The sequence below is a fragment of the Labrus mixtus genome, chromosome 11 (assembly GCF_963584025.1).
Source record: "Labrus mixtus chromosome 11, fLabMix1.1, whole genome shotgun sequence".
NCBI classification, from domain to species: Eukaryota; Metazoa; Chordata; class Actinopteri; order Labriformes; family Labridae; genus Labrus; species Labrus mixtus.
This window is the reverse complement of record NC_083622.1, coordinates 8135567-8152109: the sequence shown is the minus strand read 5'-3', so window position 1 is coordinate 8152109 and position 16543 is coordinate 8135567. Positions and strand designations below refer to the sequence as shown.

The 16543-nt window shown below is 42.3% G+C and overlaps 1 protein-coding gene across 1 annotated transcript; it reads right to left on the bottom strand.

Moving 5' to 3' along the window:
* Nucleotides 1-7867: 7867 nt before the first annotated feature.
* On the bottom strand, nucleotides 7868-12570 carry LOC132983528 (fucolectin-1-like). The gene is made up of 5 exons (XM_061049861.1): nucleotides 12489-12570; nucleotides 11223-11508; nucleotides 10317-10471; nucleotides 9454-9739; nucleotides 7868-8019 (listed from the first exon to the last, which is right to left on the bottom strand). Exons 1-5 carry the CDS (start codon nucleotides 12550-12552, stop codon nucleotides 7869-7871), a joined length of 942 nt encoding a protein of 313 aa, XP_060905844.1. The 5' UTR covers nucleotides 12553-12570; the 3' UTR covers nucleotide 7868.
* Between the last annotated feature and the right edge of the window lie 3973 nt (nucleotides 12571-16543).

Here is a 16543-nt window from a genome sequence, read left to right as displayed (position 1 = left end):
ATTCTCAGAAAGTATTTTATTAGTGCCTTTGTCATACCTAAGAAATTACAGTTTCAAGCTCAGGTTTTAAAATATAATTAAGAATATGTTAAGTCAGTAACTCTTAAAGTACATTTTCAGTATTTATATGCATCGTACTAGCTGCAGTAATGAATACTAAAAAGAGATGAGAAATGCAAAATGAAATATTTACCCTGATTTCTGGTACTTCCCTGGAGTCCAACAATGCAAATGTGAGAGCACTCACTATTTCTGCTCAGTGAGTGGTGAGAGAATCAACTCATTGCAATCAGGTGTGTGTGGCACTGATTGGCTTTGATTAAGCCCAGGTGTGGGGAGTTTTCATGTCTCCAGTGCTTTGTGCTGACTCATTATCTCACCTTCAGAGGTTCTCCCTGTGAGAGGTTCTCCCTGTGGTTTCTCGAGTGGTTGTGTGTATCTACGTATAAACACCAACTAAGAACTTTCTGCATAAGATTTCTGTTGCCGGTCTCCCACTGTTTAAATTGAGGTGCTGGATAGTTTCGTGTCTACTCCAGTCTTTTGTGTTATCAAAGGTCTTCCTGGCAGCCTTTGCTTTTTGTTTTGTGTTTTCTGGGTCTCCTGGACAATTTTGGTTTTGAGTCAGCTGCTTGGCAGCAGTGGTTTAGTTAATCCTTTTCGGTGCATTATTTATGTTAGGAAGCCTGTTGTGGCTCTAAACAGTTTTGTTGTTTCTCCCCCCGCTTTCCAATCTATCGCTATCGCGATTTTGTGGTTATCCTTCTGGGATAACTTTGAGACACCCCTGGGTCCGCACTCGCGTCCTTCGCTCTAACAGTCAGGCTTTTACTAATACGTTCTGTCTCTCCTGTTCCTAAAGCAGAATCTGTAAGTCAGATACAGAGTAAATAACAGTGAACCAGGACTTTGGCTTAACACACAAACATTAGCCGTTACACTTAAGAGCCTTTCAGATAGTATGCGGTGTGCAGAGCAGAGGGGCAGTGTAGGGAGGAGGAGTGCGCAAATCAGCTACGCAAGTCGCTTGGTGACTGAAACGATAGTTGGAACAATAGCTAAATAGCATTGTGCCCCAGCACAATGTATGTGTCCACTATTCAGTAGAAAGCTACGACCTTTCTTCTGCTGAGAAGGAGAAGAGGAACAGAAAAGAAGAAGAGGGTGTGGCTTCATGAAAGCCTCAGGGCGCGACAGGATGTGGGAGCGTTTAGGCTCGTTCAGGTGCTGCAGCTCTATAACGACTGCTTCACGAACACCCCACACATTTCTGCTGCTGTTTTAAACACACCCGGTACACCCAAACTGTTGGACATGTCTTCACAAACTAGAGTTCTCTGTCTGATGTCCTGGTAGGTCTGTAAACTAGAGCTCAGGAAAGTGGGACAACGCTTGGAGGTGACGTCACGGAGCGCTGCGCCAAAGTTTAAAATATTGAACTTCCTCGTAGCGCGCTCAGACGGCAAGCACAAACTGTGGGGCGCAGTACCCTCAGGCGTAAAAACGGCATTAACAAACTGAGAAAAAGACAAAGGTACAATGTGATTTATTCTCTACTCTGAAGCTAACACTTGAAGTTTGAGCTAATGAGGCACTTTCTTCTTCTGCTAGGTGTGCTGTGACTCTTCCCGAGTCGAGGAACTACCCATCCCACAATCCATTGCGATTGATACCGCTTCTTAGTCGTTGTTATAGTTGTTGGGCCACACATGCTTAGGACAGTCAAACCATGGACTTGGGCCTTTGAGTTATTTACTAAGATCACCAAGAGGCCCAAAAGGACTCTTTATCCCAGAATTCCCTGCGGTACTTCACACCTACGTGTGACGTAAAGGGGGGACCGGAACCTGAGGGAGACCCCACAGGAAGGCGGCCAGGTGATAAAACTGTGAGATTCCCCTCGTTCAATCTCTTACCACGCGCTGACTTGAAGTGCTCGGAGACCCAAGCTCACCTCCTGTTTCCTGCAACAATCTTCCTTTAGGTAGGTAGGTACAATGTGATTTATTCTCTACTCTGAAGCTAACATTTGAAGTTTGAGCTAATGAGGCACTTTCTTCTTCTGCTAGGTGTGCTGTGACTCTTCCCGAGTCGAGGAACTACCCATCCCACAATCCATTGCGATTGATACCGCTTCTTAGTCGTTGTTATAGTGTTTATACTGTTAATACAAGTGTTGTACTATCTTGTAGTTTGTGTTGTTGAATATATGAATTACAATCGTTATTCATACGTTCCTAACCTGAATAACATCACCCATCACTTCCTGCAGGGGGCTCCGGAGGCTCATCAGAGGCCGCCGCCATGCTGGAAATGTCAGCCTAACGACAGGTTGAGACCTGGAGCTGAGGAGGGTTTTAAGCATTATGACAAACAGTTACATCCCGCAAACAGTTACATCCCGCGCATCACGTTAGCTATGTGCCTTATTGGGAAAACCCTTATCCTTCATAAAATCAATGAAGATGACTCAAAAAATTCAGTAAAACTGTGTAAACAGCAATGGTTGCATCACATGGATTATGTGTGTGTGTTTCCCGACAAACCGATAACACTCGATTTCATCTCAGACTTTAACCCATGAAGGTTGCCAATAAAAATATTAGCAGTAAAACAGTGTAAACAACATTGGTTGCAGATTTTTCAACCCTGTTGGGCCACACAGGCTTAGGACAGTCAAACAATGGACTTGGGCCTGCACCTCTGTGAGAAGCCTCATTTGAGTTATTCACTGAGATCACAAAGAGGCCTAAAAGGACTCTTAATCCCAGAATCCCCTGCAGTACTTCACACCTACGCGTGAAGTAAGGGGGGACCAGAACCTCTCTCTCCTCATTGGAGGGGACCTGAGGTAGACCCCCCATGGAGCAGGCCAGGCTACAAAACTCCAAGACTTCCATTGCTCTTTCTCTTTCCACGCGCTGACTTCGAGTGTTCGGAGACACAAGCTCACCTCCTGTTTTCTGCAAATATCTTCCTTCGTTCTAAGTTTTGGCACGCAGGTAATCCGCGGCCGGCAGTGTTCGAAATTCCGAGCTCGTATTGTCCAGTGAACGCATCTCAGTTTCTCGGAGAGTGTCAGACTATAACAGATTATCGGAAAGATAAGGGTCTTATTCCGTCCTGCAACGAAAGGACATCACCGGACATCTTTCCACTCGACGGAGAACCAACGAAGCCGTTCTTGCCGTAAGGGACCCTCGCTGCCATCAGACGCCTCTGCACCTGGACGGCGAGAAGGTCTGTTTTATCGTCGGACTCCTTTTTCCTTCACCAATCGCGGGCAAAGCGATTCACAAGTGAGGCTTAATTCGGTCTGGGCAGATTTAGCTTTAGAGAGTGTTTTTAACAATTGTTTGATCAAAGCAGAAACTGTAATTTTTCTCTTTGTTGGACCGCCGCGTCTTCTTTGCCAAAGTTTCATGTAATAAAAGCTGCAGATTTGGGGTCCTGTAGCACAGGAAAGATGTGTGTTTATTGATGATTTTAGGAGTTCTGTATCTGCCGATCTGAACTATTTGTAGCAGTGCATTTCATTTAAAAGGTTGTTTTTCAGTTCCTGCTTTAGGCCATGAAAATATGGAGTACCAATCCTGTGTCTGAGGACTAAGTATGAAGCTACGGTTATCTAGCTAGCCTGTGTCGTTTAATTCAAATGAATAAAAATTACCTCTCTTTGAAAATGATTCATATTTTAGCTCATCAGATCTGTGGCTTGGACTGTCAGTAAGTGTCCTTTATAGCCACTGAAGAACAAAGTAACAGGCACCTGAGCTGGTTTTGCTTTTATCAACCCACTGAGCAAGAGCGTCAATTTACGCTCCACAGCAAAACAACCATATGGAGTTGATATTGAGGTTTAGTCTGGCAACAAATTGAAATGTCCTTAACATTTCTAACAGCCTGTCCGAACAGCATGCGACGTAAGAGCGACTAAATCAGCTTAATTCTTTTGTTTCCTATTGGGGTTGCCTAACTGCACCATTTTAACCCTGACGTCCCGTTTCCTATTGGGGTTGCCTAACTGCACCATTTTAACCCTGACGTCCCGTTTCTGTTTTCATTCATGTCACTCGCATGAACAAACAAGTAACAAGGTAGGCGGGGGCTCTGAAAGGCGCTGACACTGGCTTTTGTCACTCAGCAGAGCTCATTAGCTTGTTAGCTTGTCGTTCAAAGTGCAGATGGTGCTGCAATTATAATATCCACAGTATGATTGAAATGTTGTTCTTTGACTTGTGTCAACAGCACCGGAGAAAAACTTAATTCAGCTCACCATGAGCCGTTAATTGATGAGGCTCTGAATGTTGCGATTTTAGCCGACAGCTCGTCAATACAAAAGCACCACACATCTGTTTGTCCACCTTCAAAAGAAAACTACCACATGTTAAAATGTTTATTGGGGGAAACTGAAATTCACAGAGCGGAGAAGTAAATATTTAAAGGATGCAGACAGCCAGCGTGTGATCATGCACGATGCGATGGGGTGTCCAACGCTTGCGTGCTGTTAGGACATGGTGTCAGTTATTACATAAATAAAAAAAAAAAATTGTTTATGAAACAACCTCGGAAACTTTGGTTTCTCTAAGTGTAAAACAGTTTGGGTGAATCAGATTGTAAGATCAGTAATAACAGCTTTAAATTGTTGAGGTACGTCGACTTTGATGCAGATGTTTATTAAAAAGAACAAAACAGATCAGTGAGATGAAAGTTTTATAAACAGAGATCGCAAAAAACACAGTGCCAAACCAAGATGTTGAACTAACTAAAGTGCACACGTCATGCTTGATATCTGTGGGGTCTCATTTCAGAGCCGTTTGTTTCATTGAAGGTTTCATAGTGTAGAAATGATCCTGTTAATCAAGTGCCCGTTTGTAAGGAGCTCCTGAGACATTTTCACATTAGTCGTGAATCCTAGATGATGCAGGCATTTGTGTGTTTCAGATGTCTTTTATAATATTTCTCTATTTTGTCTGTATTTTGAAAAATGAAGTTTACAACCACCCAAAAAAATCCCTTCTCTTTTTTGTATATGTTTTTATTGAAACAATCTCAGAAGAAACAATACAATGGAGATGTACTCAATATATGTATTTAACTTCTTTTACTAACATTTATATATAATCTTTGGTCAGCTAACCGCCAATCAGATAGCTCGTTAGTTACCAAACACAGTTAAAAGGTGCTCGGGGCATCTGCAACAGTGACTCTAAATATCCACATCTTGATCCAGAAGTAATTTTCACCCCGTTCCCTAAACCGAATGATTGTTGTTTGTCATTGGCCATGTGACTGATATTCAAAGGTCACATATACTCCTCCTTTCTTGTTCTAAATCTAATTGTTTTCAAGGGAGTCGCCAATGCGCAGCCCGGGTCTCTACAGTCGTGTAGAAAACTGATAATCTTTGCGGTGGGTTATCTTAACAGAATCCACTCTATGGGTTTTAAGCAAATACAGTTGCCCCCAGGGGACAAAGGTTTTGTTGGTATGAGAGCAGGACCCATGGGCCAATCATTGTCATTATTCCCATCAATAGGAAAGTATGAAATGCTATCTGGATACAATGATGACTGTGAGGCTTCATTTGAGCGCCAGGTTCTCTCCTGAAAAATAATATGCAAGCACTTATTGTTCTTCTGTGTTTTAATCACTATGAGGTCACAACACTGTTTTTTTAAAATATGTGGTCTGTCCTTGCCTTGCATTTTACTTTTATCTGTTTCCTTCCAATCTTTGCTAACAATACATATTATTTTACATCTGCAAAGCTACTTACCAGATATCAGTGTTGGCTGAGAGCCAAGAGCCTCACACATGGCACCAATTATGTTGGGGTTTGCAGAGCTTGCACACAGACAAAATTTATGTTGGGGTTTTATGTGTTAAATTAGGCTATTCAATTAATATTCATAATTATGATTATTTAATTATTAATATAAATTAGCAGTATTAATAATCTGAAGGAATAACAATGGGGCACCACCATGGAATCAGGGAATAATAACCAAATAACACAAATCAGTCTTGAATTTAATTAGTTAAATACCAATATAATGAATATTTAATAGATATCTAAATTTAAATAAGTGGAAGGCATGAATCCTAACCATTATTTAATAAAATAACATCAACTGAAATCAATGACACTCAATCAAACAAATAACTATTATAAACAAAACTACAGCAAACAAAATATTTACAGAGTGGCGTGTGTGTGAGTGAGAAGAGTTGGGGGAGGCAAAGAGAGAGAAAAAGCACGATGTGGTGAGGTCAAATGGGGACAAAATGTTGGACAAATAACAAAGTGAGCTCTGTGGCTTGGTCTTTGAAGCAGATAGAACTTCTCTGAGATAAGGTCAGTAACTACAACTTAAACACCAGAAAGCCAGTGGTCGGACTTTGATTCAATGGCAGTTGCACTAGTCTTTGAGGGTGAAAGTAATTAACTGAAGGTAAGCTAGCACAGCAGTGAATAAAACACACCGATATGTGAGCATGACAATCCAGCAATAATAAGAAAAATGTAGCAGCTTACAACAGATACTAAACAGGATGTGGTGGGGTGTCTGCAGCGCTCATGTCCAATTGCGTTCAATGACGTCGAAGAAATTCATCAATCATAACATCAATATTAGACTGATGAGTCTCTTATCATCCTTACCTGTAACTGCTAATATACAACACGTACTTTTACCATTATTACTTACACTGTAGCTCTAAATACAAAACTACAATATATCCAGAATTCTGCTGCTCGCATTCTCACGCACTCCTGCACCTGTGAGTACATCACCACCGTTCTTCATGACTTCCAATGGCTCCCCGAAACCCAGCGTATCCACTTCAAAGTCCTCATCACCACTAACATAGCACTCCACAACCTGCCCCCTCTCCCCCACATTTCTGATATCCCCCTTACCTATCTGAGCCCCTCCACCGGCATACTCCACCTCTGCACTCTCAGGTCTACTGATGCAAACCACTTGTTCTTCCCATGCAGAACTAACCATCAGTCCTGGGGGGGACAAGGCCTTCTCCATTGCCACTCCCACACTCTGGAACTCACTCCCAAAAACCATCAGAGACCCCCCCCTCTCCACCTTCAAGAAGTCCCTAAAAACTCTCCTCTTCAACATTGTCTACAACCACTGTCAAAACCTCTTATCATCCTCCTTTTCTTAGATTATTTCTTCTTTTTTTGTTGTTCTTTGTTAAACGTTTTTGAGTATTCATTTATCTCATTCATTGTTGTTGTTGTTGCTCTGTTTGTCCCTATCCTTCTTCCTGCATCTCCCTCTATCCCACTTTCCAACCCCAACTCATTCTCAACAGACATCTTTTCATCATGAGCCTGGTTTTGCTCGAGGTTTCTGCCCCTTCAAGGAAGTTTTTTCTTGCCACTTTGCTAGATGTTGCTTAGTGCTCATGATGGATTAATGTTGGGTCTTTGTACAAAATATAACAATGAGTTTTACCTGCTCTGTTTGGAAAGTGTCTCGAGATCAAATTTGTTATGAATTGGCACTTTACAATTGATTTAGAAGAAGTTGATGATGTACCTTATTAATCTATTTTACACTCTGTTATTGAACATGCTACACAGACATGCTGAAATGCACAAACAGGATCCTGTGGACATGCACTAATGGAGAGACGTCAGCTATGGTCACTATTGCCGCCCACTATTGATTGATATCAGCGCTGACGGCAGCTTTGTTTACAAATACATGGCAGTAAAACAAGATGCAATTATCCTTTTACACAAATTTTATTATTTTCCAATGCAAACAATCAAAATTAAGCCGTATCTGTTCGTTTGATTCATGCGAGTTCAGTTGGTTACATTTTGCTCATTTAGCTTTATGCTAATCCAGGACGGAGCCATAAACCTCCACCTCGCACAGGGTCAGGTACTCCTTCCTTCCAGGGATGAATACGTTCACATAACGGCCATCCATCCCATTACATTGAAATTCAACAGTCGCTCCGGCGGGGATGCTATCCACCACGGCGCATCTGACAAAAGAAAGACCAATCAAGACGTCACATTCTTTAACACATAAGTACCATTTAAAAAAAATGTTCTGTGTTATAACTGTGAAACATGTGTAACTGCAGATCTTTTCCTAAATATTTATTTAATTTAGACTTAGACAACTTTATTTATCTCAGCGGGCAATTGGGTTCCACAGTCAACCCAGACCATGCATATATTTTAAGACTGGGCAACGATTAAAAGTTTTAATCGTGTTAATCGCATGAGTTCCCGTGATTAATCGCGATTAATCGCATTGTTATACGCAAAATCCAATAATGAATTTAAAAGTAGTGTATAACGCACTTTTATTGTAAATGTACTTCTCAACTTAAACAATGTAATCAAAGCAAATAAATACAAAACTAAAGCTTATTGCATTCGTTGCAGTCTGGACGCAGAGTGGTGTGGGTCTCTTCTCTGCTCTCTGACTGCAGCTGGGTCTGCTGCGCGAGGCTACACTGACAGCCTGTGAGTGGTTTTGGAAGGGTGAGGGGCTCACGGCAGCACCCGCTGCTTGTTGAGGACAGTAACTGCAGAGCAATACGTGCTTTCACGTCAGTTTCTTACACCAAAAAAGTCTCCAATAACACCAGAAAAAGTCGCTAGATTTGTCGCTAGTAGCTGTTGACAAAAAAAGTCGCCAAGGGGGTTTGGAAAGTCGCCAGATATAGCGAGAAAGTCGCCAAGTTGGCAACACTCTTTCCTCTTTCCTGTGAGCGCCGCAGCAGACATGTGCAGAAGTAAGCAACATACGAGGCTCGCTCACGATGGAATTTTACAAAATAAAAGCCAGTGAGCAACAGACTTTTACAATAAGAAAATAAATAATAAAAACTGCGTTAATGCGAAATGAAATAATTGTCGGCAATAATTAATTAATGAGTTAACGCGACAATAACACGTTAACGTGCCCAGCCCTAATATATTTACAAACAAACAACAGAAGAAGATTAATCAGAGACAACAAACAATCAGTATTTCAGTAGTACTGTACATACAGGCCCCTGGAGCAGAAGAAAAAATGTGTGCTCAAACAGGCCGTTGGGAGATTTTCCCTTCATGACATCACAAAGTAACCCCTCCCCATGGTGGGTGACACTCCCACAGCTAGGTTTGTTCTGCTCTCTGAGTCTGCCTTCTCATCGTAAACAAAAGGACATGGAGCGAGAAACCCAGAGCCACCCAATCCCTTCCAGAGGGGGGCGTGGTCAGACATTCAAAGCTGCAGACACACAAACAGCCTATTCTGAGCAGGGCTGAAATAGAGGGGTTTATAGGCATGATCAAATACAGGATCAGAATGGATTTAGAACAAGAAACTTCACAGACATGTTTTGGGGAGCTATGAGACTTAAACTGGTTGAAGAGGAGAATAGCATGTGACCTTTAAGTGAACAGGGTGAACACTATACCTTGAGTTGTTGTTGCCATTGTTTTCAAGTGAGTCTCCAATGCGCAGCTCGGCTCCATTCAGTCGTTGATAGAAACGAAGATCTTGGCGGTTGGTTATCTTAACAGAATCCACTTTATGGGTTTTCAGCAAATCAAGTCGCCACCAGGGGGCGAAGTTGGTGTCGGTGTGAGAGCAGGACCCGTGGGCCCGATCGTTGTCGTTATTCCCATCAATAGAAAAGTATGCATTGCCTTCTGTATACAATGATGACTGTGAGGCTTTTCCTTTGAGCGCCAGGTTATCTCCTGTAAAATAAAATGCAAGCACTTATAAATATGTTTGTTCTTCTGTGTTTTAATCACTATGAGGTCACAACACTGTTTTTTTGTTCTTTTTTAAATACACACTCATCACCACTAACATAGCCCTCCACAACCTGCCCCCCCTTCCCCACATTTCTGATTTCCCCCTTACTTATCTGAGCCCCTCCACCGGCATACTCCACCCCTGCACTCTCAGGTCTACTGATGCAAACCACTTGTACTTCCCATTTAAAAAAAAATATAAAATACATCTGCAAAGCAACTTGTCATATATCAGACACAATTTCCACAACATTTCCATTCTGAAATGTCCTCAATTCTGAAAGATTTCTGTGTGGGAGGGATGGAGACCACCACATGTGCCTGTTTCTAACATCATATAAAGTCATAACTGATGTGTATCCATTCCAACATACTGGTAATGCTGGGTCTTTGTTGAGCAGCCAATCACAATCAAGTATCCAACCAGATTGAGGTATGAACTTAAATGTTTAGATACATGCTTGAACAGAATGACTTTAACTTATTTAAAATAGAACTGTATGGCTTAAATCCTCACCTGTCGGGGCATGGTACCCGTAAACCTCCACTTCACAGAGCGTAAGATACCTGCTAGCACCGGGTAGAACGATTGTCACATAACGTCCACTGATACGAGTGCTTGGAGTCAGCGTGTGAGAGATGCCTGCAGGGATGTGAGATATTGTTCCAGCCCTGAAACAGACACACAAACACGTTAAAATGATCATAATCGGGGCGCTGGTGGTGCAGTGGTTGGTGCGCGTGCCTCTTGTATGGAGGCTATGGTCCTCCATGCGGCCTAGGTTCGAATCCGGCCTGTGGCTCCTTTACCGCATGTCATTCCCTACTCTCTCTCCCTGACTTCCAGCTCTATCCACTGTCGTGTCTCTCCATTAAAGGCACAAAAAGCCCAAAAATAAAATTAAAAAAAAGATCATTATCTACCTGTGATGTGTCAAGGTCAGATAACAAGTCTGTTAAAACATCATATAATGTAAAATAATAATAATAATAATCATTTCATTTATATAGCACTTTTCAAGACAGATTCACCAAGTGCTTCCACAGACAACATTGATTGTTCCAAAGCTGAGGAGCCAGTAGAGCAAATGGTCGATCACCCTTTGACCTTGGTCTGGACTGTGGAACTGCTGGGAGGCCTAAACCTGCAGATCTCAGAGGCTGTTTTGGGTGCTAAGGAGCGAGGAGTTCATTGATGTAGTCTGGTGCCTGCATGCATGGCCATGAAAAGCCTATAAGTAATAAGTAACATTTTAAAATGGATACTAAAAGAAACGGGTAACCAATGCAAAGAGGATAAAACTAGGGTTTTGTTGGCGAGGCTTTTCTAGTGACGCATCTCTGTGTGATCGGCCCTGACTGTGCAGATGCTACCTCTAGGCTATTGCAGTATGAGGTTTTCAGTAGCTTTAATATCACTCACAGTGGGTTTGCAGCACCATTGTCTTTTAAGTTGTCGCCTATGTGAACCTCAGCCCCATTGAGCCTCTGTGCACAGCAGTCTCCTCTGTTGGTGATGACGACGGAGGTGACGATGTAGCTGTCCAGCAGGTCCACTCTCCACCAGGGGTTGTCCATTTCTATAGTGTGAGTGCATGAACCAGCGTCGAAGTTTGATTCACGGTTTCCATCGATTGCACTGGAGGCATCCCCAAAGTTATGCGGATAGCGATGCGACTGAGTTGCTTTGCCATGCAAGGCCACATTTTCTGTTGAGGAAATGATGTATATTAAATAGAATCAGAATCAGCTTTATTGACCGTATGCTTAAACACACAAAGAATGTGTCTTCGGTAACTGTGCTCTCAATGTGCAAAAGAATAACATTAAATATAAACATTTAAGGAAAAAACAATATATACAAAGCTAAATAAGATACTAGTGTAGTTGTGAGTAGTGCAAAACACACTGATATGAAATATATGCTATTATGTAACAGATGATTATTTTACTTGAGCTAAAGTTCTTACAGTATGTACATAAGCAGTATTCATGGAAATAGCTTCATGATGTCAGATTCCTACTCACTAAAAGGAAGTTTTCCCCAACAATGAACATTAAAATTTGTGATTATAGTATTTTTTTGTTTATTTTCCACTTGTCTTAAATAAGTTTGATTGGTTGTCTATTTCTCACTTGAAGGAGTGGAAATGAAGGGAGCAGACAGTTTCCCGCTCCAAACTTAAACACAGTTAACCCTTTAACGATTTAGTTAGAACTGGTACTAGTGTTGTAGTAAAGACCACAGTAACCAAGACCAAGACATACCCGAGACCAGAGTGCTCAGAGACCAAGACAAGACCAAGACCAAGACAGGATGAGATGAAGACAAGGCCAAGATCATAAATATCAATGAAAAAATCATCATCTTGTGTGCGGCGGCGGGTGTGTCACTCATTTAGACCACAACATTGGGAAGGTTGAAGCCGGCATTCTTCCTTCTCGTCACAGTGCTGACGTGGAAATGTAGCTGATCAGTGGTGGTCTTGATTTAAAATCCAGAGTCCACCCAGTCTGAGACCGAGACAAGACCGGGTAAAAATACTTTTGGTTCCGAGACAAGGCCGAGACCTTCTACTACAATACTAAGTGGTACTATGGATTAGTAAGAGAACTAGAATAGAGAGAACTCATTCAGTTTACCAACAATAAAGAGAATACCGTTATTATCACATTACAGTATACTTACCATGATTTCTGGCCGAGCACATTCCCAAGAGGGTCAGCAAAAGAAATAACAAAACGTACTTCATTGTTCTGGATGAGACAGAAAAGAGAACAATTTTCAGTAAAGTGTCTTAAGATAACATTTGTAATGAGTTGGCACTTTAGAAAAAAAGGATGTCCTGTTGCTTCAGGGCTCTGCATCCAAATTAAGGGCGTTTTCACATTAGGCTCGATTGCCCCCTTCCCCCGCTCGGCTACGTTAAACACTTGCTTATTCACACAGTCTGATACAGCAGGTGGCAGTATGCACACAGTTGGTTTGCAAATCCACCAAAAAGCTGAAAGAAGAAGAAGCAAGCATGGCAACCAATCATGTACTGAGTCCATCCTGCTAGCTGTGGATGTTTTTGTTATTTCTGGGACCCCAACAATAACCTTCTTATTACTTCCACATCTATTGTGCAGCTCAGAGGATGAAACAGGTCTGTGCTACTCGGATACAGTGGTTTTTGGAGCAACACAAGATATTTTGAATGACGTCACAGTGGTCCACTCCCTTGTTTGATTACAGTTTCATTCAAATCTACCACGGACCGTGATCGAGTACACATGAATCATGCCCGAGACCACCTCTTCCAGGGGACTCGGGCACAGTACCCCAGTATGGTAAAAGTATGGTACATTTGTGTTCACACTGATCAAATGACCGGACACTGGGGTAGAGCGTACTCGGATCTTGGCCAGGGTATCTGTTGCACCAGGCACTGGGTCACTGACCCTTTTTAAACATTGTGCCTGCCTCACTTCAGGTTTGTGCCGACACTTTGCTGTAAACACATTTTAAATGTCCAATTCTTACTATTTTGTCCCACATACTCTTCCTTCTTCCAGTCTACCAACAGAGAAATACAAAACATTTTCAGAAAGTATTTTATTAGTGCCTTTCTCATACCTAAGAAATTACAGTTTCAAGCTCAGGTTTTAAAATATAATGAAGAATATGTTAAGTCAGTAACTCTTAAAGTACATTTTCAGTATTTATATGCATCGTACTAGTTGCAGTAATGAATACTTAAAAGAGATGAGAAATGCAAAATGAAATATTTACCCTTTGGTATTTCCCTGGAGTCCAACAATGCAACTCTTCCCCAGGCAGAGATGTGTGTGTGTGTGTGTGTGTGTGTGTGTGCAGACTAGTCTTACACGTATCCATAATATAAATACCCTAAAAGCCAATCACATCACATCATGGAGTCTACTCCCATGAAGATAAATCACACTCCTCTTCCGGTCATCTGGACTCGAGATCATCTAAGGACACGCAAACGATGGCAGTCATGTGATTCCTAATTATAAATAAATACACAACTGCATTAATCCAACTGTTGTGACAGTCTCTGCCTTCCCTCTATCAGTCAGGCTTTTACTAATACGTTCTGTCTCTCCTGTTCCTAAAGCAGAATCTGTAAGTCAGATGCAGAGTAAATAACAGTGAACCAGGACTTTGGCTTAACACACAAACATTAGCTGTTACACTTAAGAGCCTTTCAGATAGTATGCGGTGTGCACTGCGCTTGCGGGTAGGGCGCAGAGCAGAGGGGGAGTGCGCAAATCAGCTACGCAAGTCGCTTGGTGACCGAAACGATAGTCAGAACAATAGCTCAATAGCATTGTACACCAGCACAATGTATGTGTCCACTATTCAGTAGAAAGCTACGACCTTTCTTCTGCTGAGAAGGAGGAGATGAACAGAAAAGAAGAAGAGGGTGTGGCTTCATGAAAGCCTCAGGGCGCGACAGGATGTGGGAGCGTTTAGGCTCGTTCAGGTGCTGCAGCTCTATAACGACCGCTTCACGAACACGCCACACATTTCTGCTGCTGTTTTAAACACACCTGGTACGCCCAAACTGTTGGACATGTCTTCACAAACTAGAGTTCTCTGTCTGATGTCCTGGTAGGTCTGTAAACTAGAGCTCAGGAAAGTGGGACAACGCTTGTTGTGATCTGATCTTCCCTCCTATTGGACGCTTGGAGGTGACGTCACGGAGCGCTGCGCCAAAGTTGAAAATATTGAACTTCCTCGCAGCGTGCTCAGACGGCAAGCACAAACTGTGGGGCGCAGTACCCTCAGGCGTAAAAACGGCATTAACAAACTGAGAAAAAGACAAAGGTACAATGTGATGATTTATCTTCCCGGGTCGAGGAACTACCCTTCCCACAATCCATTGCGATTGATACCGCTTCTTAGTCGTTGTTATAGTGTTTATACTGTTAATACAAGTGTTGTACTATCTTGTAGTTTGTGTTGTTGAATATATGAATTACATTCGTTATTCATACGTTCCTAACCTGAGTAACATCACCCATCACTTCCTGCAGGGGGCTCCGGAGGCTCATCAGAGGCCGCCGCCATGCTGGAAATGTCAGCCTAACAACAGGTTGAGACCTGGATCTGAGGAGGGTTTTAAGCATTATGACAAACAGTTACATCCTGCGCACCTGTCAATCACGTCAGCTATGCGCCTTATTGGGAAAACTCTTATCATTCATAAAATCAAAACGGATGACTCAAAAAATTCAGTAAAACTGTGTAAACAGCAATGGTTGCATCACATGGATTATGTGTGTGTGTTTCCAGACAAACCGATAACACTCGATTTCATCTCAGACTTTAACCCATGAAGGTTGCCAATAAAAACATTGGCAGTAAACCTTTTCTGACCTTTTCTGGGACACAGAAAATAAGCATTGTCTACCAGTAACTCTGGGACTACTGCAGTGGGAATTATTGAACACTTTGGTTAACTTTCGTACTTTGTTTGTACGGACTGAGTTAACCTTTAAGCGTTGCCTGATGTCCTTCCAGGTTCCCATAGACTGTAAATATTAATTGTTCAATCAGTAAGCTCTGTAGTGAGTGAAATGATCAAGTGACCTTACTATATGATCAGACATTAAGGAAACATGCTATGTTGAAGTGCTGGCTTCTCTGACAACAATGCAGCAGCCAGTATGTCCTCCTTCTAACTTTAGATTCTGGTCCTGAATGCTCTGGATTTGTTTGGATCAGAGAAGGTAGGCGGTTTTAAGGCACCCCCACACAGCCGTTTTGGACGCCCCTCGGTTTGCCAGATATGAGAGCAGTTATCAGGTCAAACTAACAGGTGTTGCAGCGATGGAAGCAGGCAAGAGAACTGGTTCAGATAGAAGTGATTGTACCCGATCTAAAAAGCCTCTGCATGTTTCTAATAAGCTCCACGAGCAGAAACGTGCTCAAACTAGGATCAATATTGGAGATGCTTTTGAAAAATGGAGAGAGGTTAGAACGCAGAAAGGTTTACAGACCGATGCAGAGCTGGCTAAACACTGAAGCTTCAGTGTCCACCACATGGCAACCTGCGTGAGCATTGACTCTAGAGAGGAGGGGGCGGGGGGAGACAGCTCTCTACAATGTTTTGCATTTGGACTACAGTACCCACTTTAAACACTAGGTATCAGAGTTACATACTGCTCCTTTAAGTCTTTTTTTTCTACAGTGAAATCACTCATAGCTTGTCTTTGTCAGCCTTTTCTCCCGACTGCTTCATGTCACTTCACTCACACAATACCCTGGGCGGGAAAATGTGGACATGTCCATCCACCAGCCGATAGTTTCCTGAGTTTCACACATAATTGCTTAAATGCGTCTTCACGGCTCAATGAGTAAAACTGCAGAGACCCAAGGGTGTCCTCCGTCCTCATAGGGGAAGATCAAAGCATCAGGCAGATCTGGCTATACTGTCTGTCTGTGAAATGTAGCTGTTCTTCCCCGTTCACATCAGTTTCAGTTAAAGGGGAGACGCTTCTGAAAGATCAGAGCTTCACTGATAGTTAAACTTGTGATTTCATTATAACATGTCTTAAATACGTGATTCTGATTGGACAGTAACGCATAGCAACCGTCTGCTATCCCTTGTAGCAGTCCTTAGTTAGTGCTCTGCAATTAATCGAGTTTCAACTTCAATTACGAGTTCAGCTTCCAGTAGGTTTTTGTCATGTGTGGTAAATGTGGTAAAAGTGTTTGTTGTTATTCTGCAG

Excerpts from the sequence above, each read along its gene's own strand:
- LOC132983528 (XM_061049861.1), bottom strand. The coding sequence starts at position 12,552 with ATGAAGTACGTTTTGTTATTTCTTTTGCTGACCCTCTTGGGAATGTGC. Across the intron at positions 10,472-11,222 it reads AATGGTGCTGCAAACCCACT|GGCTGGAACAATATCTCACA; the intron begins GTGAGTGATATT and ends TGTCTGTTTCAG. Across the intron at positions 8,020-9,453 it reads AATGGCAACAACAACTCAAG|ATGCGCCGTGGTGGATAGCA; the intron begins GTATAGTGTTCA and ends TTCTTTTGTCAG.